Here is a 25194-nt window from a genome sequence, read left to right on the forward strand (position 1 = left end):
TTCTTCGCTAAGTAGCATCGCTACCGCTGTAGCAGCCATAGCGGCTGCTAGCAGCGACACCTGGCATGAGGGCGCACACTGGCCCCCCCATGGGCGGTAGTTGCGCTAGCAGCCGCTGCTACAGCGGTAGCACTATAGCAGAGCAGGGAGGTATTTTTGATTTTGATTTTTTTCCTGATTTGTGATTTTTGTCACAATACTGTGCTATCTCTTGCAGGTTTTGCATCCCCATTGAATTCAATGGAGAAAACCTGCAACGAAAACGCAGCATAAATTGACATGCTGCGGATTTAAATTCCACACTGCAGGTCAATTACTTAACGTTTACACTGCAATTTTTTTTCCGCAGCGTGGTCATGAGATTTTATAGATTTGCTACTACTATTCCATTGCGGAAATTCCGCAGCGTTTATGCTACGTGGGAACCTGGTCTAAGGCTGCACTATTGATTCCACCAAAAAAATTTAAACCTTACGGAACGGAGACAAACGGAAACCATTTGCAATGGAAGCATTACCATTGAAATCAATGGTAATGCAAAAGGAAGCTATGGTTTCCGTTTTCCTTTCCGTTGATGGATTCCTCTGACGGAAAGGTCTGACGGTACCGAACCCTGATGTGAACAGAGCCTAAAGGAGAAAAGTGTCAATCAGCGGCTGGATGACAGGAAGCGTGAATATATGTATATACTTGGACTCATTGATAGCAGTGCTAGCCACGTGCCATAAGTAGAAGGTCAAAATAATCAGTAAATTTAGAACAACATTAGTGAGTGATAGCATGCTAAAATCAGATCGTGTGCCTTCAGATAGGGCAGCATAAAATATGTGACATACCCGCCCTAATCAAGCAATTCCAATAAGAGAATTGCATTATGCAATATAATTCTGTATATGCAGACAGATATAATAAGTTTTTGGGTACACTTCAAATATGACACATATTTATTCAAGACAGAAAACAAAGAATCTGCAATTCTAATTATTAAAATGTTATTATTGTAACGCAATAAATATCACACAACTGATTTCAAGTAAATATTTATTCTTTTTATGCATTTCCATTTTTTGGCAATCTATAGAATGTACAGAACAATAGCTACTCCCCAGTTTGCAGAAATCTTAGACATGCCACAAAAAGTAACAGAAGTGCAAGTAACACAAATATCCAACTTTAAGAGCTTTTGGGTAACAGTAAATGGCAATATTCCAAGATATTATAGAAAATAAGCAACACCAATAAGTTATATTAGTGAGGACCTGAGTTAAAGATTCTACAGAGAATGGGATCTGGATGTATACATGGTAAATCCGGCAGTGTCAAAATTTGCTGTTTTAAAACCATCAGGTTGGAAATGTTGTTCTGCTATAACACAGTAGTGTTATACAAGTTATTTTTTCAGTCAATACAATGTGAATAAACTCCCTTATAATAAAGTGTAACCATTTTCAGTGCAATTCGCTCCTTAGCACCTCATTTTGCTTGATGGACCATTAAAAGCTCATGAAGAAAGTCATAGTGCATCAGCAGCAGGTAACACTTGAAAATTTGTTCTTGACGCTTGTTTCATTGGCATAGTGATGAGTCTATAAAATTGACTTCTCAAAGAGAAGAACACGTTAGCTGCCCTTTGCTTCCATCTCCTGTTCAGATCACTTCAGATACAAGTGACAGGAGCAACATGTAAAACCGTTGGCAAAACCAAAATGGCTAAAAGTACTTTCACGATTTTTAAAGTCGTGCTACTGCGATCTTCATCTTAGACATCTGCAGCCCTATTAAGAATGAACAAGATTCAACATGTGCGGTTGTTAACAGGGAGACATGCATCAATGGGTATGTATTATCAGAAAATGACATATTAGGCATTCCAGTTTCACAGTAGCCAATATATATATATATATATATAGAAGCTGTATCTTGCGCCCAAAGCCGAATCCGTCAGGTCTTTAGGACGGATGGCTTCGGTCAACGCTGGCCCTGACACGCAGGATCCAGTTATTATCGATCACATCTAAGTTCATGAACTTAGATGTGATCAATAATAGCCCGATCCTGTGTATCACTGACCAGCGTTCACCGAAGCTTTCTGTCCTGCTGACCTGACAGTTTCGCCTTAGAGGGCAAGATACAGCTTCTCTGTATACAAGATACATAGAAGCTGTATCTCAAAAAGTAAAATTTTGTCAAATCAAAATCAATTCAAAAGTTGTTCAGAATGAAATAAAACTTTGATTTAGTAAAAAACAAATGCCTTCAAAAGTGTACATAGCCTTTAAGACCCAATTCACATGAGCGTTTTCGGTCCGTGACTTACAGTCCGTATGTCGGCCGCATTTCCCAGACCGTACACAGTGCAGGGAGCCGGGCTCCTAGCATCATAGTTATCTATAGTTAGCTAGGTGTCCCTGCCTCCCCGCGGAACTACTGTCCCATGCTGAAAACATGATTACAGTACGGGACAGTCTTCCCGCAGCGAGGCTTGGACTCCTGGCTTCGTACATAACAAGGATGCTAGTAGCGTTTCTCCCTGAATTGTTGTCGGTCCGGGATTAACTGCCGACATGCGAACACAGTCGTGTGAATTAGGCCTGAGGGTGTAAAACATTTTTGTCACAGTTTTGATGTCATTTTTAAAAATTTTCTGCAAGACCGAAAAAAAAGTCTAATGGAAATACATGTCTGTATACAGGATACATGGAAGTTGTATCTCAAAAAGTTAAACTTTTTTTTAAAATAAAAAACAATTCAAAAGTTGTACTAAATTAAATAAAACGATTTGCCTTCAAAAGTTTACACATTTAGGGTATGTTCACACGAGGTCATTACGTCCGTAATTGATTACAGTACGGGACAGTTGTCTGGCAGCGAGGCAGGGACTCCTAGCGTCGTACATAACTATGATGCTAGGAGCCCGGCTCCCTGCACTGTGTTCGGTCCGGTACTTGCGGCCGAAATACGTCCGTCAATTACGGACGTAATGACCTCGTGTGAACATACCCTTAGGGTAGGAACACACTTGGCGTGTACAACGCAGATTTTCCACAACGGATTTCATTGCGGAAAAACCACAGCGTATCACAGTAGCAGTAGTGTGGGTGAGATGTCAACAAATCTCATCCCCAAACCGTAAAAAAAGACGCCGAAAAAAACCGCACATAAATTGACCTGCAGTGCGATTTTATCAGCCGCAGCATGTCAATTAATGCTGCGGAATTGCTGCTCTTGTGTTTCGGGTTTTCCCTATTGAATTCAATGGGGTTCTTAAACCTGCATCAAAGTGGTGTGCTGTGACATTTGTGGTGGAATCACAGCAATTCCGCTGCAAAAATGGCAAGAAAGAAAAAAAACAGAAAAAAAAGTTATACTTACCCACAGTTCACCGCTTCTTCTCCACTCCGGCCTCCTGGGATGACGTTTCAGCCTATGTGACCGCTGCAGCCAATCACAGGCTGCAACGGTCACATGGCCTGCCACGTCCTCCCAGGAGGCCGGACTACGCACAGAAGAGAGGGAGGGGGTAAGTATGAACGTTTTTGTTTTTTTTCCCGGCGCTGCTTTCTGCAGTCGAAATTCCGGCCGACAAAATGCACCACAATGTGCATAGTGGTCCAGGGCGGATACGCTGTGCAGCTTGGCTCCTTTTAACCCTGCTTTAAAACTCTCCTGACACTCTATTAGTTTCAGAATATTTTTATGTATTCTTATATTTTTAAGGGGAATCAAGTACATCAGTCAGTAAACTTTTATTTATTAATGAAGGGGTGCAACTAATTTGAATATACATATGGACACCTTTCTGTCCATTGCCTTCAATTCAGTGCAGCTGTCATAAAGCTATAAAACGTTTGCCAAAGTGGTGCATCTCTTCATAATAACGTATTACTGTAGTGTAAGCAATGAATGTGTATTTAGCAAAAAGTTAGATCAATTCTATATAGATACTGACAATAAGAATATAAAGGTATCAAAGGAAAAAAAAATAAAAAATCATGCACAAATTGTCATTTTTAAAACTGCATTAATATAATTTCAGGTTTCTCACCAAGTTTTCCTTCCATGTCTGCTATGGCTTGCTTATTTACGGTAAAGATGGCTGCATCACCCCTGAGAAATAACCGATAAAAACTCAGTTAAACGACAGAGGAGTGCTTTTATAATTCAGGGTGACTCTTTTGGAATGAGACATAGGTAGATGCTCAAGATGTCATACAATACATCCAGAAAGCCTTCAGACCCTTTAAATTTTTCAATTTTAATGGCAAGTTTAAATAGCTCTGTGTCGGTACGCTCAGGGGAGCAGCCTACATCCCTCACCACTCCACCGACGAGGAGCAGCTGGGTTCTACCACCAACACCGGCTCACCTGCTCAAGTCCCCTGCTCGTGCCTTGCGGACCTCTCCGGCTCCTGCCCCACCAACGACATGCTAATTATCAAGTGTAGCAACTTAACCCTCTGTCTCCCTGTCTCCCCTTGCTGTCCCTGGGTAACCCTTGCTATCCCCAAGTAACCCTTGCTGTCCCTGAGTAACCCTTGCTTCCCCTGAGTCCCTAAATTAACCCTTGCTGACCTGCTCATCTCGTTGTATCCCTGGTTAATCCTTGAACCCTCACATTACCTGATACGATATATGATATAATGTGTATAGCCCTTTAACATTTGCAAGCCAGCCCAAACTGTTTTCAATTTATTTCTGTATTTTTTACAATAAAATAGTGTTAAAACGTGAACTGCAGATAGGCGGAGAGGCGTGGACAGGTAACATACATACACGGTGTAGTGTTGGGTTATACTGTGCACCTAGACCTTTTGAAGTTCAGACGAGTAACACAATTTTATTTAAAGAGGCTCTGTCACCAGATTCTGAAATCCCTATCTCCTATTGCATGTGATCGGCACTGCAATGTAGATAACAGTAACGTTTTGTTTTTTTAAAAACGTTCATTTTTTGGCAAAGTTATGAGCCATTTTATATATATATATATATATGCAAATGAGGTTTGAAATGGACAGTGTATGACGCTGACCAATCAGTGACCAGTCAGCATCATACACTCCTCTACATTTATTTACACAGCAGCGATGTGCAGCCACATAAACAGAGATTAACGTTAATCAAGTGTCCTGATAATGAATACACATGATCATCCAGCCTGGACGTAATGTGTATTCAGAATCCTGACACTTCTGACTCTTTTCTTTGAGATTTCTAGCAAGGGAAACGAAATCTTGCGAGATTACGGAGGTAAACGAGATTTTGTTTCACTTGCTGCAAATCTCACAGGGTCCCTGACGGTGTGAAAATGACCTCTGCAAAGTACGTAGAGTTTATGACTGACCACTTTCTTCCGTGGTACAAAAAGAAGAACCGTGACTTCCGTAGCAAAATTATCTTCATGCATGACGATGCACCAGCTCATGCTGCAAAGAATACCTCTGTGTCATTGGCTGCTATGGGCATTAAAGGAGAGAAACTCATGGTGTGACCCCCATGTTCCCCTTACCTCAAACCCATCGAGAACCTATGGCGCATCCTCAAGCAAAATATCTATGAGGGTGGGAGGCAGTTCACATTAAAACAGAAGCTCTGGGAGACTATTCTGACATCCTGCAAAGATATTCAAGCAGAAACTGTCCAAATACTCCCAAATTCAATAGATGCAAGAATTGTGAAGGTGATATCAAAGAAGGGGTCCTATGTTGACATGTAACTTGGCCTGTTACGTTTTTTTTGATTGAAAGAGCTTTTGATTTCTGTAAATATGACCTCCTGATGCAGCAAATTCAACAAATGACCATTTTAGTTCTCTTTACAACCTTTAAAATGTTTTGATCTCTGTTGTGCATAATAATTTGAAACAATTTGTTCAAAAAAATTTGCATTATACTCCAACGGTTGGTGGCTTGAAGATTATACTGACTGTCATTTGCATCGACTATTTAGGAAAATCAGAGAAAAATAACATTTGCATAATAATTTGGAACGCGGCGTAAATCTAGTGACTCACAGGTGACGACGTCTCAGATTCTAGTAGTTTTTTCCCTCTTTTCTTCTCCATCCGGTCCAGAGCTCATGACGACTTCTCCCGGCCATTACTCATTTCTACAGAATTTGCCACTCAGATGTCTTCGGCTCCTCACTTTTCCAACATTTCCACACCTATAAACGAAAATGTATTTATCATGGTGCCACATACTGTGCCCCTAAATATAATAGCACCAAACTGCGCACCTGAATATAATAATACCACACACTGTAAAACACCACATACATACAGCCCCCTGTACATAGTGCCACACACAGCCCCTGTAGATATTACACCCCCCCTGTAGATATCACACATCCCCCCCGTAGAGAGCGTTACACAAAGCCCCATATAGATGGTGCCATACAGCCCCCCTGTAGAGAGTGCCACACAGCCCTCCCCCTCTTGTAAATAGTGCCCAAAAGCCCCCCTATAAAGAGCGCCACACACATACCGCTGTGGATAGCGCTACACAGCCTCCCCTTGTATACAGTGCTACACAGCCCTCCCCGTTTGTACATAGTGTCACACAGCGCTCCCCCCTTGTATATAGTGTCACACAGCGCTCCCCCTTGTATATAGTGTCACACAGCGCTCCCCCTTGTATATAGGGCCACACAGCGCTCCCCCCTTGTACATAGTGCACACATCGCTCCCCCCTTGTACATAGTGCACACATCGCTCCCCCCTTTGTATATAGTGACACACAGCACTCCCCCCCTTGCATACAGGCCCACACAGCGCTACCCTCCCCCTTGTATATAGGGCCACCCAGCACTCCCCCTTGTATATAGTATAACGGAGCAATCCCCTCTCTCCTTGAATATATACACAGCGATAGTCCCCACCTAAAAAAAAAAATACAGTTTACTTACCTTACCCCGTGGCGGCCGCTCCAGCTGGACGTGTGTGAATCCTCCGGACTAGACGCATGCGCAGACCGGCGTGATGCAGTACCTCATCACGCCGGCCTGCGCAGGGAGTCTTCCCAGTGCCTTATAGGCTGCAAGCCAAATGTGACCTGCAACCTATAGTATTCATTTGTATCTCAGTCCTGAGGACTCAGATACAAATTAATGTGGCCAGGGGCGTAGCTAAAGGCTCATGGGCCCCAATGCAAAGGTTCTTCTTGGGCCCTCCTCCCCCCAAACTTCTCATGGCCGATAACCCTCAGCTTTCAGCTGCATCGCTGGGTCTCCTAAGTGATACAACAATGCAGCACTAGCAGCCAGGGGCGTCACTGAGGACTTAAAACATCAGGGGGAATAGCCCCAAAACATACAGTGGAGGAAATAAGTATTTGATCCCTTGCTGATTTTGTAAGTTTGCCCACTTTCAAAGTCATGAACAGTCTAGAATTTTTAGGCTAGGTTAATTTTACCAGTGAGAGATAGATTATATATAAAAAAAAAAAAAGAAAATCACATAGTCAAAATTATATATATTTATTTGCATTGTGCACAGAGAAATAAGTATTTGATCCCCTACCAACCATTAAGAGTTCAGCCTGCTCCAGACCAGTTACACTGCTCCAAATCAACTTGGTGCCTGCATTAAAGACAGCTGTCTTAAATGGTCACCTGTATAAAAGACTCCTGTCCACAGACTCAATTAATCAGTCTGACTCTAACCTCTACAACATGGGCAAGACCAAAGAGCTTTCTAAGGAAGTCAGGGACAAGATCATAGACCTGAACAAGGCTGGAATGGGCTACAAAACCATAAGTAAGACGCTGGGTGAGAAGGAGACAACTGTTGGTGCAATAGTAAGAAAATGGAAGACATACAAAATGACTGTCAATCGACATCGATCTGGGGCTCCATGCAAAATCTCACCTCGTGGGGTATCCTTGATCCTGAGGAAGGTGAGGGCTCAGCCGAAAACGACATGGGGGGAACTTGTTAATGATCTCAAGGCAGCTGGGACCACAGTCACCAAGAAAACCATTGGTAACACATTACGCCGTAATGGATTAAAATCCTGCAGTGCCCGCAAGGTCCCCCTGTAGAAGAAGGCACATGTACAGGCCCGTCTGAAGTTTGCAAATGAACATCTGGATGATTCTGAGAGTGATTGGGAGAAGGTGCTGTGGTCAGATGAGACTAAAATTGAGCTCTTTGGCATTAACTCAACTCGCCGTGTTTGGAGGAAGAGAAATGCTGCCTATGACCCAAAGAACACCATCCCCACTGTCAAGCATGGAGGTGGAAACATTATGTTTTGGGGGTGTTTCTCTGCTAAGGGCACAGGACTACTTCACCGCATCAATGGGAGAATGGATGGAGCCATGTACCGTCAAATCCTGAGTGACAACCTCCTTCCCTCCACCAGGACATTAAAAATGGCTCGTGACTGGGTCTTCCAGGACGACAATGACCCAAAACATACAGCCAAGGCAACAAAGGAGTGGCTCAAAAAGAAGCACATTAAGGTCATGGAGTGGCCTAGCCAGTCTCCAGACCTTAATCCCATCGAAAACTTATGGAGGGAGCTGAAGATCTGAGTTGCCAAGCGACAGCCTCGAAATCTTAATGATTTACAGATGATCTGCAAAGAGGAGTGGGCCAAAATTCCATCTAACATGTGTGCTAACCTCATCATCAACTACTAAAAACGTCTGACTGCTGTGCTTGCCAACAAGGGTTTTGCCACCAAGTATTAAGTCTTGTTTGCCAAAGGGATCAAATACTTATTTTCCTGTGCACAATGCAAATAAATATATAGAATTTTGACAATGTGATTTTCATTTTTTTTTTTTAGATAATCTATCTCTCACTGGTAAAATGAAGCTACCCTAAAAATTCTGGACTGTTCATGGCTTTGACAGTGGGCAAACTTACAAAATCAGCAAGGGATCAAATACTTATTTCCTTCACTGTATGTACCCCCCCAAAAAAAATATGTGTGCGTGTATGAATATATATATATATATATATATATATATATATATGAGACAGTATATTTATAGCACTACGACCCTGCTGCTATGGATAGGGGATAGGATTAGATACAGCGATTTGCAGACAGTAGCACACATTATAGGATTAGATACAGTGGCTCAACAGACAGTATCACATATGATAGGATTAGATATAGGGCCCAGCAGACAGTATCACACATTATAGGATTAGATATAGGGCCCAGCTTGCTGACATTGCAACTACAGCGCTGGACCCAGGAAAGGTAAGTCTAAGAAAAATATTTTCCTTTTTGATGTGTTACTAATTATTTTTGTGTGTTTGTGTTTTTTTTACAAGTTCGGTTGTTGGACTACCTCAGATTCGAAGACTACTTCGATAACTGCGTTTTTTTTATTCTTAATAAAATGGATAACGAGGGTTGTGTGGAATTTTTATTTCAATAAAATATTTTATCTATGTCTTTGTATTTGTTTAAAGTTTATAACTACCACCTTAGTAATAGATGCTGGCTGATTGACAACGCCCATTACTAAGGGGGGGGACTTAATGTTAGACATGAAGAGGTTAAAACTACTCCCCATTATTACCCTGGTACCCAGCGCCTTCAGGAAGAGCAGGGTACGAACTAGTACCCAACCATCTGTAGTGACAAAGGGGCACTGGGGCGGCCGCAAGCTGGTATTAGTAGGCTAGGAAAGACCAAAAACAGTGGCCCTTCCCACCCTGGTAACGCTAGCCTGCTGCTGCTATGTTGTATCTGGCTGGTTATAAAAATGGGAGAACCCAACATAGTGCTGTCCAATTATTTATAAAAAAAATTACGTGGGATCCCCCCCATTTTTCATAACCAGCCAGATACAACACAGCAGCAGCAGGCTAGCATTACCCCGTTGGGAAGCGCCACTGTTTTTGGCCTTTCCCAGCCTAATGATACCAGCCTGCGGCCGCCCTAGTGCCCGTCCATCACTACAGATAGTCGGGTACTGGATCGTACCCGGCTCTTCCTGGCACCCCTGGTGGCGGTGGGTACCGGGGTAATAATGAGGGTTAGTGTTAGCCTTTTCACCGGCTAACACTAAGCCCCGCCTTAGTAATGGACGCGGTCAATCGGTCAGTGGCCATTAGTAAGTTGGTAGCGATAACGTTAAAAAAAAAATACAAAGACATAGAAAAAATATATTTATTGAAATAAAACACCCCCACACAACCCTCATCCCTCATTAACCATTTTATTGAGAATAAAAAAGCAGTCATCGAATCCGACGTAGTCCAACAACCGAACCTGTGAAAAAAAAAAAAACACATTAGTAAAAGGCCAGTTCACATCACCGCTGCCATTCCGTTGATGGCTTCCGTTAGGTTAACCCCTCAACAGAAAGGCAAACTGAACCCTCTGCTTACATTTCCCTCACCATTGATCTCAATGGTGACGGAAACGTTGTTAAAGATTTCCGTTTCTCACCGTTGGGGCAGGATTCCCTTGTTTTGCATTGTCGACTGCGTTATTGATTCCGCCAAAACAACGGAACCCGTTCACAACGGTGACAAACGGAAACTATTAGCAAAGTTTCCATCGCCATTGAGATCAATGGTGATGCAAACGGAGGCTAAGGTTTCCGTTGAGGGGTTAACCAGACGGAACCCCTCAACGGAAGTGCAGCAGTGATGTGAAGAGGGCCTTAGATACAGGGCCCATGTGCATGTGTGATACTGTTTGTTGGACCCTGTATCTAAGGTGGGAGTGGCTATCACTATTGAATGCACACTCCTTCTGCAGCATTTTTTGACCTGTCTGCGTCCTGCTGGGAACGGGTTTTCACCCACCCACCTACCTAGTAAGTATGGCCTTTTTTTGTGGTTTTGCCTGTATCTAAGGTAGGCTCAGATGCAGGGTGCAGCAGACAGTATTCTTATGCAGTATAAGCTGGGGCCCTGTATCTAAGCCTAACACACGGTAGGCTTTAAAGGTTGTCCAGTCCCTAAACATTGATGGCCTATCCTCAGTATAGGCCATGAATAGATGATGGGTCGGGGTAAGACTCCCGGGACCCCCGCCAATCACTTGTCTTGAAGGGGGTGCAGAGCTCGTACGAGTGCTGCTTCCTCTTCATTTCCCTCACTTGCTCACACTGTGAATTGTTGACACGACCGTGTCGGCGATTCAGTGTGAGAAAGTGACCGGAATGAAGGGGAAGTGGCGCTCGTACAAGCAGCTGCAACCCCTTCAAAACAGCTGATTAGGGGGCGTGGCCTCGTAATGGCACCGAGCGGACATGCAGACTAAGAGCTCCGCTACTGACTACACCCCAGCACGCTCATTAGCACGATACCGCTGATGAAAACGGCACCCTAATGGTCAGGAGAGCACCCAGACTTTCAGGAACACCTTCCAGACCACGATCGGACACACTTACCGGCGGTATTCTCAGGTACTTCAGCGACACAGTGAGAGGAGATAAATCCAAGATGGCGCCGCCGGGTCCTGAACGCCGGACCAGGGGAAATGGCTGTGCAGTGCAGGACACCTCTTCTGCAGCCCCCCTACTCCGGCTCAAGCCCCCTCTCCCAGCTCCTCTTCACCTCAGAAGCATACTACATCTTCAGACCTGAATATGCCTACGACGGATGTGATCTCAGTCTCAGGGAACATGCTTTTGGAGCTAAAGCAACAACTTGCTGCAGTTCCTACTAAAGGGGACATGGAAACTTATGTGCACAGATTGGAGACCACATACAAATCAGAGATACAGGCACTGACATGCAATCTCTCTCAGCTTACAGACCAGGTACAACGAATGGATGGAGATATTACTGCTGCATCACAAGTGCAAGCCTCTCAACAGTCGAAATTAGAGCAACATACTCAACAAATCCATATGCGGTTTAATATCGCTGAGGATCACGAGAATCGCAACCGGCGCAATAACTTGCGCATACGAGGTCTGCCTGAGACTTACAATACTGCTGCTATAGTCCCTACGCTGAAGGGCTTATTCAACTCTCTTCTGGGCCGCAAACCTGAATCTGCACTGGAAATTGATAGGGCACACCGCACTCTGGGTCCTAGAAACGCTGATCCCAACAAGCTGAGAGATATTTTGTGTCGCATCCATTACTTCACGCTTAAGGAAGAAATATTACGTAAAGCCAGAGATAAAGGCGATATCACATGGGAGGGGAACAAACTTCAGCTTCTATCTGATCCTTCCAAAATGACTTTGGATAAACAAAGGAATCTGCGCCCCTTATTGGATGTTCTTCGGGAGCACGGTGTTCCCTATTCGTGGGGATATCCTTTCCAACTTCAAGTAAGGAAAGATGACGTTCTCTTCTTCGTCCGGGACCTTGATGACATCCCAGAGTTCTGTGAGGCACTGGACATTCCTAGAGTCCCCATATTGGACTGGCCCTCCATTCCCTTACTTCCCCAAAGATCGCGTCAAGGACGTCGTGGTAGATCTCCAGCCATTCGTGGACATCATCAGGATCGACAACATGTGGATCCTGTTCCAGAAGCTTGAGGGTTTTTCGTGAGTATATATACTCACCTGCACTTGGCATACCTTCAAGCCTCTTTGAATTTGGCGCAGAATTCTCATACTTATATGTATAGGTTTTATATATTTTGTTCATGATGCAGGGTCACCTGCTGTGGTTAAATGTTGTTTCCTAATGCGCTTTTGTGCCATAAATGATTATCATGGCGTGGCATGCCTCTACATATTTGTACTTGTGATGGAGGCGGTTATGGTTCACTTGCACGGCCCAAAAGCGCTTTTCTCTAAGGGTTTTCTGTTCTGATGTATGTACATGTTTCTGACTAGTTACTCTTTCACTTAGGGAGTCGCTGGTTCGCCAGTGTAACTTTGTTTGAGATTATCTCTCTGATTTAGTCATCAGAGAGTGGGTATTTACCCTTTTCCTTTATTTCTTCCTCATTTTTATTTTATTTTCCCCTCGCCCCCCCCCTTTTTTTTTCCCCTTACTTTTCCGTCTTGTTTCTACCCCTCCTCTCTCGCCTTTGTTGTGTGGTGGGATGGCCTCGCTGAAGATGTGTACCCTGAATGTTCAGGGATTCAATACACCAGAAAAACGCGCGCAGATCTTATATGATATGCATAAGGAAAGGGTTCAACTCTTGTTTTTACAAGAGACCCATTTTAAAACTGCTCATACTCCTCGTCTTAACACTCAATACTACTCTAAGTGGTATCATAGCACGAATGCGGAGTCCAAAAGTAAAGGTGTCATTATTGCAATTCATAAATCTCTATTGAATGAGGTATTGGCGACGGCGTCAGACACGGAGGGACGCTATTTGTAAAAATTTCTTTGCATGGCAAGGTGATTACGCTGCCAAATTTTTACTTACCCAATCAGGATCAGGCCCGGGTTTGCAGGTCGTTGTTGCGGAGGTTGGAGGACTTTACGGAGGGTCTCTTGGTAATCGGAAGTGATTTTAATCTAGTTTTTGACAAGCATCTTGATTCCTCGTCGGGTAAAAGTCCAGTGCCTAGGTCCCATCTGTCTGCTTTATCCTCCACACTGCATTCAATGAGGTTGGTTGACATTTGGCGTTTGCTTCATCCACAAGTTAAAGATTATACCTATTTCTCTGCATTACATAATTCTTACAGTAGAATTGACATGTTTCTTCTCAGTCATCATCTTCTCACGTGGAGACCCACAACACTGATAGGGAATATACTCTGGTCAGACCACGCTCAGGTGTATCTGATTTTAGACATTCCGGATAGGCCGACTCATTTTAAGAATTGGAAACTGAATGATAACCTCCTGAATGACACTGTCTGTGTGACAGCAATTAGGGACTCCATCCAGTCCTTCATTCTTAACCATACAGCTGATGCAACAGCCTTACCAGTACAATGGGAGGCTTTGAAATGTGTTAAGAGGAGTTCTCATTCAACATGGGTCTCGCTTGAAAAGGGAGAAAGGTGCTCAAATGACTAAACTGTTGGATAGGTTTAGCGTTCTTGAAGCTCAGCATTAACGTACACAACTCCTCTCTACACTCGCAGAGCTTGACCTTGCGAGGAATCAACTCAGGGCCCTTCTTGACCAATCTTACACAAGGTATAGAGACAAGAATCGGAAGTTCTTTTATGAATTTGCTGACAAGTGTGAACGACCTCTTGCAAGGGCGCTGCATCCCAGGTCGCAGGCTGCTTATATCCCTAAAATACATACGGCTTCGGGGCAAGTGGTCTTGGATCCGAAGGACATTACCACATGCTTCCAACAATACTATTCCTCTTTGTACAATATTAAAGGCAGTTTACATGATATACCGGTTGAAACTCTGCAGTCCAAAATGTATGTATATTTAAATGAGACCCCGCTCCCTACTCTTTCTCACCTGGAATCTGATACCTTTGAAGCTGACTTCACAGAGGATGAAGTGCTGCAAGCTTTGAAAGATTTTTCGTTGGGAAAGAGTCCTGGACCTGATGGCTTTAATAATAAATTCTACAAAATATTTCAGGATTTGGTAATTCCCTTCTTAAAGCGGGTCTTCAATTCCATCACTTTAGCGTGTGGTTTTACTCAACAGTCACTTGAGGCACATATCATGTTATTACCAATACCTGTGAAAGACCCTACGTCTTGCCTTAATTTCCGCCCGATCTCACTGATCAACGTGGATGTCAAGATATTTGCGAAGATCATTGCGTCACGCATCTCCCACATCTTACCCTCTCTCATTCGTGATGATCAGGTGGGATTCGTTAAGGGGCGAGTGGCAAGGGACAATACGAATAAAACCATTCTTCTCATGTCCTATGCACAAAGACAGCATATTCCAGCATGCCTGCTCTCAGTAGACGCCGAGAAGGCTTTCGACAGGGTGAGTTGGCTATTCCTTCAGAGGACCTTGTCACAAATTGGTTTAGGTCACAATATGCTCTGTAAAATCATGTCCCTGTACACGAGGCCTACAGCTCGGGTCCGTGTGAATGGTTTACAGTCGGATTCACTACGTATTTCGAATGGTACTAGACAGGGATGCCCGTTATCCCCTATTCTATATGTCCTCACTATGGAACACCTGGCTAGTGCCCTGCGAAATAACCCCTCAATAAAAGGAATAACTGTGAGATCACTGCATACTAAACTTGCTCTATATGCTGACGACCTCCTCTTATATGTAATAGTACCTATTGTGACTTTACCATCCATACTCAAGGAATATGAACGTTTTAGTCATCTCAGTAAGTTCAAAGTTAACTACCGTATATGTCGGCGTATAAGACGACTGGGCGTATAAGACGACCCCCAACTTTTACCCTTAAAATATAGAATTTAAGATATACTTGCCATTTCGTGCAGGAGCGCTTCATTATGGACATTGGCGGCAGGACCCAGGACTCTCTGTCTCTTTGAACTCGCGCATGCGCAGATAGGCTGCTTCATCGCGAGAGATCTGAGAGGCAGGGAATGAGAGGAAAGGGAGATCTACGGAGGCTTACAGGATCTTACAGAGATGTTCCCTGGCGGCTAATACCGGCTTCCCTCAGATCCGTGGCGGATTCCGTGCATCCCGGGAGCCTGTGTACCGGACTGCAGGCTCACAAGGTAAGACACAACCTGTGTACAAGACAATATCCGGCATATAAGACGACCCCACACTTTTGATAAGGGTGTAAAAAGTCGTCTTGTACGCCGATATATACGGTACTCTAAAACTGAAGTCTTAAACGTGTCCCTCAGCCCTGATTCTGTTGAACACTTAAAACAAAACTTCCCATTTAAATGGTAACAGGAATCCTTAAAGTATTTGGGGATCCACATTTCACAGGATTTGAAGGCGTTGTTCCGTCTGAACTACATCTCTCTATTACATCGTACTTTGAGAGATTTAGAGCAGTACTCCTCGGTTCGCCTTTCCTGGTTTGGCCGGATCAACGCTGTGAAAATTGACATTTTACCTAGATTTCTACATGTATTTCAAACTGTACCGATTCTGGCCACTCAATCCTATTTCCGTCCATTGCATAGAGCCATAAATAAATTTGTTTGGGGCTCTAAGAAACCTCGGATAAGCAGGACGGTGCTCTGCAGATCTAAATCGGAAGGAAGGGCGGGGTTGCCGGATTTTAAAAAATATCATTCTGCAGATCTCTTAATGAGAATTGCTGATTGGTTTAGATAATTTACTCACAAACAATGGGTTCGATTAGAATTTGAAATCTCACCCTTGCGCCCAACATCTCTTCCGTGGATTGCCAAACCGCACAGAAATACACCCATGCTACCATTGTTAACTCAACAATTTCTGGTGGCCTGGGATAGGGATGCAGTGCCTTCCAAATTAACACATTGTCCTGGTCCTTTCACTCCTTTATTTGACAACCCCGACTTCACACCAGCGATGGGAGTGGAGGAATTTCTTTCCTGGAGTAGACAGGACAATGTTAGACTCTCTTCCACACTTGCCGACACTCATGAGCTTCCCATTCTATCGTCTCTGCAGGTATCTTGTCCTCACAAAAGATTATCTTGGATGGAATATCTACAGCTTAGAGCATATATTTCCTCTTTCTCAGATTGTGAGGCTCTTGTCGTAGACAAAACTACATTGGAAACTTTTCTATTGCTACCCTCTATGCCTTCTAAACCTCTATCAACACTACATGCATTCCTTCGTGCTCCCCTGGAGCTTTCACAGCTTAGATACGTACAGGCGTGGGATCGTGAATTAGGGTTTCATATACAGGATGAGGATTGGTATAAAATATTTTTGCTTACGCATAAACTGCCCTCAGCTTGCTATGCTCAGGAAAATAATTTTAAGATTCTCACCGGATGGTACCGATATCCGGTCTTGCTACAAAGAGCCTTTCCCTCCGTGTCTGATCAATGTTGGCGATGCCTTTCTGCTTTGGGAACCATGCTACACATATGGTGGGAATGTCCCATTTTGTCTCCATTTTGGACTAACATATTCAAACTATATAATGTATTGTTTGACTCTCAAATACCTATTGAGCCTGCTGTTGGACTATTGTCCCTTTTGCTAGGTAACGTAACAGCTCTGAAGAAAGGCATCTTCAGACATTTTCTTACTGCAGCCAGGTGTGTGATTCCTAGACACTGGAAATCTACGGGATGCCCTTCTCTTCGTGAATGGGTAACCAAGCTGAATCATATCATGAGAATGGAGGGCCTCCTGGCAGGGGACAATGGAAAACATGACAGATTCATAACTACCTGGAAGAGTTGGATTCTGTTTACAGAGAGTGATGCTCTCTCCCGTTGGCTGGAAGACCACACTTGAATCTCTTCGTCAGTAGCGCATCTTGGGTCGCTGCCATCCCTCCTCACCTTTCACTTGTTCACTTTCCTTCCTTCCTTCTCCACTCCCCCTTTCTATTTGCATCTCCATTCTATGATTCATATGCCAACGTGAACTTTTTGATGCTGACATTACATATACTCTACTTGTATTACATTTCTATTGTATTCAAAATTTGTTAATTTAAAGTGGTTCAGTTGAACTGCCACTCGTACTTTGTACTGAAAATTTAATAAACTTTGATAAAGAAAAAACAAACAAAACAGCTGATTGGCCCCGGGTGTCGGACCCCGACCCATCAGATTCAGCAAGACACTAAAATTAAACTTACCTCCTCTTCGGCCGCAGGTCCTCACTCCATCAAGTGTCGTGATATTATGCGCTGCGCACAGCGCTGTGACATCAGAACCTCCGATGCGCTCCAGGAAGAGGAGGGGTAAGTACTGTCAGTTACTATAGTAAAAGGGGCCCGTATAGTTTATTACATAGGCCCCAGTTACTATAGTAACTTTTCGTTGATGTGGTGCGGGGCGGCCGCGGGCCCCCCTGGCTTCTGTGCCCAGTCGCAATTGCGACTGCTGCGACCCCTATAGTTACGCCACTGATGTGGCTGCCACTAGCACCGGAGCCCCCTCCGGTGCTAGCGACGCCACCGGGCATGAGGGGGCCCGTGCTATCATGTGCGGTTCGGCCGGCCATGGGCCCACCGGGAGCCTTGGGCCTCGGGCGGCCGCCCGAACCGCCGGAATGATAATCCGCCACTGGCTGTGATCAATGCATTTAAAGATAAGGCTGCATTTACAGATGCGATCATTGCCAAGTTAAATTATGTGCTTGCTGCTAGGTCACAATTGGTAACCAGTTTCCAAAACATCATAAAGGATTTTTAAAAAATATTACCGGCCTTCACTTTTTCACAAAAGTCAAGGCCTGTTTCCGCTGTTTCCTCTACAGGGCAAAAACGGGGTAGTAGAAAGAGTGATTGATCAGATATCCCAAATCGTGATCCCATCCAGAAACCTGAAGGTAACACTGTTACCAAAATATAAGCGTATGATATTTAGCGTCTCTAGCCATGCAGCACTTTAAGAGATCATGCACTGGTGACTGCCCTAAGTCCAGCAGAGCATGTACTATTGTTTTGCATGTGCTGGCGCAGGCCATATTGCGAAGTACTGCAAGTGTTTGGGTACTAAAAAATGTGGCAATGCAAATTTTTTTAAATGTGATCAGATGAGACATATTTCTAGAAACTGCCACGGCATAAGCAACCATGGAAAGCCTAGCGAAATGGCAATAGAAAATGGCCATGTTACAACAAACGGTGGCTTTAAACAAAATAACTGCATAAGAGTCTCCTTACAGCCTTATGTGCTCCGCCACGTACTCAAGGGACTAAATGAGCAACCACAACTGGGGAGGAGTTTAGGAAGTTGGCCATAAATTGCATGTTCAGTCAGGTGTTATGTCTGTAATGTGTGTTTATGGTCTGTTGTGTTTGTCCCCAGTTGTCCGTTTGTTTTCATTTGCGTTTCATTTTGTGGTTCTTTCACAGATTCTATAGTGGTGTATCACTGATTATCAGTAATATGTATTTATACTATATAGGTGTTGCCTGTATTTATAATGCATAATTAGAAGACCACTCCAGGAAAACAACTGGAGAATCCGCCATTAGATAGTGGTGTATTTAAAGAAAGAAGAAGATCCAGGACTTTGAGTTTTGTTACAGAATTTGAGTTACATTTCAACTTCATTCTATGGACTATGAGGTTTTGTTTCTTAGGACACTAGACTCCTGAGTCTGAGGACTGGCGGGAATGTGTCCTTGAGGAGATAAGTGATGTCGAGTACCTAAGTCCAAAATAATATTTCCTTCCATCTCGGACCATTACCAGGGAGGTTGAGGGGGGGGGGGGGAATACAACTCCACAAACACTTCCCCAATGTTGCATTGTCAAGTCCCCGACAACAGGGGGATTGTAAAGGGAAGTGTCCCCTAATTAATATATATATACATATATATATATGTAATGTCTTGTGAGCCAGGGCTGTAGGGACACAGCCCTGGTCATGAGCAACGGCTTCACAATAAGGCAGGACAATTAGTTATTGTCCTGCTTTGTTTGGAAGCGATGGAGACAGGAGATACTGTTTTGTTCTCCTGTCTCCATTTTAAACTTCCCGCTCGCACAATCTCGCTGGATTTCGTGCGGGTGCTTATGAGTCAGCCGGTGATATGTTATCACCATGCCGACCCATGTTAGCCGGGGGCGAGCGCCACTCGCCCCCATTTACGAGCGTACCGACAGGGTTTAAATAGCAGCCTATTGGAGAGCAGCCTACCTCCCTCACCACTCCATCGACGAGTAGCAGCTGGGTCCTGCCTCCCACACCACCAACAGTGGCTCACCTGCTCCAGTCTCCTGCTCGTGCCTTGCGGGCCTCTCCGGCTCCTGCTCCACCAACAACACGCTAAGTATCACGTTTAGCAACAGCTACACTTAACCCTCTCTCTCCCTGTCTCCCCTTGCCATCCCTGAGTAACCCTTGCTGTCCCTGAGTAACCCTTGCTTCCCCTGAGTCCCTAAATTAACCCTTGCTGACCTGCTCATCCCGTTGTATCCCTGGTTAACCCTTGAATCCTCACATTACCTGATACGTTTAACCCTTCCCATTGTTAACCCTTTACCTGATTAACTCTGTGTACAGGGACAGTTATATTAGGAGGGAGTAGGACAGAAATAGTGAGCATGTGGGGATCACAACGTAACTTGTGTATGTATTGTAACGCAACGTATATATGTATGTTTAGGTAAGTGGGTTGTGGTATAGATTAGGATTGTGATACCTTGTTTATACTGTACAATGTATAGTGTCAGTGTATTCAGTACACATTAAGTTATGTGTATTGGGATACACTGATACTATACTGTGATTATTTTCTGTGTTTGGTGTATTTTATATGTAAGAGTGATTACTGTTTGTAATAATAAATATGACCTTTATTTACCTTCAAACGTTTTCCCTTACTGAGTAGCAAAGCAATTAGAATGGCGTTAGTATAAGAAAAAGGTAAGGGAGCTAGGCATAACCCTAGTGACCCTGATTATAAAGGAGGTAGTAATAGTGGGTGATACTAGCAGGTGTACCCCACCATAACCCCAGCCCTTTTACAGGCTCCTTTCTGGACACTCTGCCATAATGCCCTGATTGGTGGAGTGCTGCAGTGATGGTTGACTTTCTGGAAGTTTCCATCTGTACCCAGGATCTTTGTAGCTTAGCCAGAGTGACTATTGGGTTTTTGGTCACCTGTCCTACGAAGGCCCTTCTCCCTCGATTACTTAGTTTGGTGGGGCGGCCAGCTCTAGGAAGAGTCCCGATTGTTGCAAATTTCTTCCATTTAAGAATTATTGAGGCCACTGTGCTCTTGGAAACTTTCAGTGCAGTAGAATATTTTTTTGTACCCTTTTCCAGATCTGTGCCTCCACACAATCCTGTCTCTGAGCTCTACAGGCAGTTCTTTCCTCCTCATGGCTTGGTTTTTGCTCTGATAGGCATTGTCAGCTGTGAGACCTTTATATAGACAGGGGTGTATCTTTCCAAATCATAGGTTAAGAATTTGTAGTCGGCACACCTTGCTTGTGTTACAAAAATATATATCTTTATTGGATGGATGCCAGAGGCTACATGTGCGACGTCGACGTTTCGGTCGATAAGACCTTCGTCGGGCACTGAGCCGTGCTGGGGACTGGATCGGTGCAAAATATAATGCATATGTAGCGCTGCTATAGTGAGTACTGGGCGGCTTACCGCTCTAGATGGGCGCTGAGTACTCACTATAGCAGCGCTACATACGCATTATATTTTGCACCGATCCAGTCCCCAGCACGGCTCAGTGCCCGACGAAGGTCTTATCGACCGAAACATCGACGTCGCACATGTAGCCTCTGGCATCCATCCAATAAAGATATATATTTTTGTAACACAAGCAAAGTGTGCCGACTACAAATTCTTAACCTATACCCGGGTTGGGACCCTACCTCGAGCACCCAAAAGAAACCAGTGCCATCTGAACACAACCACATCTTTCCAAATCATGTCCAATCAAATGAATTTACCACAAGTGGACTCCAATCAAGGTGTAGAAATATTTCAAAGATTATCTAGATAAATGTAAGACCCCCAGAGCTAAATTTCAAGTGTTATAGCAAAGAATAAGTACTTATGTCTATGCAAAATTTGAGTTTTATACTTTATACACCTAGTCATTATGTGCTATTGAGTGCAGAATTATGGGGAAAATGTGATTTTTTATTTTAGCTCAAGGCCTCATAACATAATGTGAAAAAAATGAAAGGGTCTGAAGACTTTCCGAATGCACTCTATGTAGGTAAACTCGACCAAAACCCATTACAATTATTAAGTGGCTGTTTGGGGTCAAAATTGAGAGCCAAAATCAGTGCAATAGTTTTGTCCATTTAATGTCTCATCTACTGATAAAACAGTTTTAAAAGTGGGAAAAATCATAAAATAGGGTATTTTGGTGAATACGTTATCAAATTTACAGACTTCCCCTCTGTGCTCTGATGCTATGATACAAAGCATGCATGGATTTACGTTTTCAAATAACATTGTATTGCTGAAGGAAGAGGCACCAGTACTCTATGACTGGAGAAAAACTAAACTCATAATCAAATGAATACATTTTCAGATATACAATAACACTGCCTTCTTCATTGACCAGGAGATACCACACAGAGCAGGTCAAAGAGAACAAATTCACTCCACTACAAACCCGGTGTGGCTGAAGAATAGGCACAAAGACTTATACTCACGATTTACCAACATTCACAAGCCCCAGCTGCACAAAAGATGCTAGTGTATTTTTTTGAATATCAGAAGATAAGGCCTCATAACATGGAGTGGCTCCTGAAAAAGTTAAGGATATTGGCATAAGTATAATAAGTATAAAGATGAACTTCTGCTTTCCTCATGCTTTTCGCCAATTGACTTCTATGATTTGTATACAAAGAATACTTCGTTACATTACAGCATAGTATTGATGAGACTGTCGTAGAAAGCAATAAAATTTCTGAAGCTGACTAAATGCTATTGGAATAGAAATAAGTGTTGTAGTGCCTGCAGCAACACTATAAGACTCACTATGGACTGAGCTATACAAATCATTACTTAATTTTATGTTTTACATTGCCAAGTTATCATGTGAAGTGGCAAGTGACACCATCTACTGATGAATGGCAGCCCAGGGACTTCGTGCTAAATCTTATAGTGGAGCAGCAAAAGACATCAGTAAAGGAGGGTGACGCTGTGAGAATTATTTAGTCTCTTGGTCATATCAACTGACTTTGTTTAGGTGGCCATACACATTAGATTAAGGTTGCAGAACCTGATTGGCTGATTTTGGCTGAAATGGCCAACCATCGGGCCTCCCAACATCTGCCGCCTGTTGAGAGAAGGATCTGGCAGTTGAATTTCAACATGCCTGATCCTTTTGTTCTCAGAGGAGATAAGCCATCACCAGAAGTGCCTGGTAATGGCCTACTCCCCTCTACCCATTTAGAATACATGAGCACTCGGCTGAGCATGCATCTGTATGGGGGGGATCGGGAGAAATAGCGGTCAACCGAATAAGATTTCAACTGACAGCTATCTAATGAATATTGCCAGCTTTAGAGGAAGATGAACGCATAGTTCACATTTTTGTCAATTTGTTTTCTTTTTGTCATAATGCAAGCTATATTTCCATATCATCCCCCACAAAGGCACACTAGGAAGATGATCCCTTGATCTCTGTAGGGACAGGAAACTGAGAGAAAAGTTAAAAGGGCCCCACCCTCAGCCTCCCACCAGTGTATTTCCTGTCCCTACAGGAGTCAGGTTGAAGAGAGGATCCTCTTCCCCTTTAGGGGGGGTATTTTGAAGCGATACCTTGACATGGAGGTCTGGATCGTGGGTCTCCACCTTCCGACAGAGATTCCACTTGGGGGGAGCGTACCCGGTGTTTTCCCTCCCTCCTTGTCGAAGATCCACCCGTCCGCCTGTTGTCCCGTGAGACTAACGCCGGACGGACTGAAGCACTTTCGCCATCGTCCCTACCCACGTGGGGTTCAGCCAGCCGGCCAGCATCCGGCGGAAGTGGCGTCAGAGCACCGTGCGGACGGAAGTACATCATAAGCAGGGACTGCATCGGGAACGAGGAGGAGGTAAAAGATGACGTGTTCAGTTACAAATTGCCACGTGCTTCCTGCTCGGAGGTCTGTGTTTCCAAGCATGTCCATTCCTGGCGCCGATCTGGTGGGGTCCCAGTTTACGGATTCTGAGGTCTCCTGCCCATCTACCATGAGTCTTTTCCCTCATGGGGAGATAGCAAGTACTATGTTAAATGTAAATATTCCAGCTGGAGAAAGAGGGATTCCAAAAGCCTAAGCATGTAGAGCTTAGGAGATCCAAAAAATGCACTACATACTTTAAAAAGCTGGCAGACACATACAAGAAACAGCTATGTTCATCATGCATTAAGAAGCTAATCAAGAATGAACAACCTTCCATCTTGGAGGACTTGCGTTCCATAATCAGAGAGGAAGTACAATTCTCTCTACAGCCTCAATATGCAACCACCCCTCCCCCGTGTAAAAAGGCAAAATTGGTGAATGAACCCCTTTCTGATTCAGACATGGAAGGGGCCTCTTGTTTCTTTAACGATCCTGAGGACATAGATGAATTAGGATCACTAGATCCTGAGAGAGATCTAGACGATGACGAGAAATATAATTTTTCCTCCATGATATGGATGATTTATTAAAAGCGGTCAGGGGTACGATGAATATTGAGGAGGTTGCAAAACAAAAGACCATCCAGGATGAGATGTTTGGTGGTCTAAGATCAAAAGAGAAGCAGGTTTTTCCCATTAATGAAAATGTATTTGAGTTGATAAATGAGGAATGGAAGGACCCGGAAAGAAGGCTAGGGGTCTCCCATGAATTTAAGAATTGCCTCCTTTTTGATAAAGAGGATACAGGCACCTGGGACGAGATCCCTAAAGTAGATATTCAGATGTCAAAGGTGGTTAAACAAACATCCTTGCCATTTGAGGATTCGTCTCAACTAACAGACCTCATGGATCAAAAGTCTGTCTCCTAAAGAAAGCCTGGGGGACATCAATCTTTAACCCGTTACTGACCGCCAATACGCCTTTTAACGGCGGCCACTAACGGGCTTTATTCTGATGCATATGCCTTTTTACGGCACTGTATCAGGATAGAGTAAACAGAGCAGGGAGCGTCAAATCTCCCTGCTCTCAGCTGCCAGAGGCAGCTGAGGGCTAGGGGCGTCCCTGCTCTGCCGTGTGAGATCGATATTAGTATCGATCTCACCCGTTTAACCCCTCCGATGCGGTGCACAATAGCGTGCACCGCATCTGAGTGGTTTTAGAGAGAGGGAGGGAGCTCCCTCTCTCTCCCACCGACACCGGGCGATACGATCGCCGAGTGTCTCTAATGGCAGCCGGGGGCCTAATAAAGGCCCCCAGGTCTGCCTGGAGTGAATGCCTGCTAGATCATGCCTCTGGCATGACCTAGAAGATGCCTGTCCGTTTTAAACGGACAGGCAGTAATACACTGCAATACAGAAGTATTGCAGTGTATTATAATAGCGATCGGAGAATCGCATATTAAAGTCCCCTAGTGGGACTAGTAAAAAAATAAAAAAAAAGTTTAATAAAGTTAATTAAAAAAAAAATTTGAAAAAAAATGAAAAACCCAGCTTTTCCCCTTACAAAATGCTTTACTATTAAAAAAACAAAATAAAGTAAAAAAGTTACACATATTTGGTATCGCCGCGTCCGTAACGACCCAGACTATAAATCGATTACATTATTTAACCCGCACGGTGAACGCCGTAAAAA

The 25194-nt window shown here is 43.8% G+C and overlaps 1 protein-coding gene across 2 annotated transcripts in view; it reads right to left on the reverse strand.

The window, feature by feature from the left end:
* Positions 1 to 1027: 1027 nt before the first annotated feature.
* LOC142759918 (dihydroxyacetone phosphate acyltransferase-like) overlaps positions 1028 to 25194 on the reverse strand; it is a 124894-nt gene continuing 100727 nt past the window's right edge. Inside the window, exons 14-16 of one of the 2 annotated variants that reach the window (XM_075862701.1) lie at positions 22106 to 22199; positions 4046 to 4107; positions 1028 to 1775 (exon numbers count right to left, since the gene is read on the reverse strand). In XM_075862701.1, the coding sequence (XP_075718816.1) occupies positions 1732 to 1775; positions 4046 to 4107; positions 22106 to 22199 (200 nt within the window). In that variant the 3' untranslated portion in view covers positions 1028 to 1731. Of the gene's footprint in view, positions 1776 to 4045; positions 4108 to 22105; positions 22200 to 25194 lie in introns of those variants that run through there. The other variant, XR_012883213.1, reaches the window with a different exon arrangement.

The sequence above is a fragment of the Rhinoderma darwinii genome, chromosome 4 (assembly GCF_050947455.1).
Source record: "Rhinoderma darwinii isolate aRhiDar2 chromosome 4, aRhiDar2.hap1, whole genome shotgun sequence".
Taxonomy (NCBI): domain Eukaryota; kingdom Metazoa; phylum Chordata; class Amphibia; order Anura; family Rhinodermatidae; genus Rhinoderma; species Rhinoderma darwinii.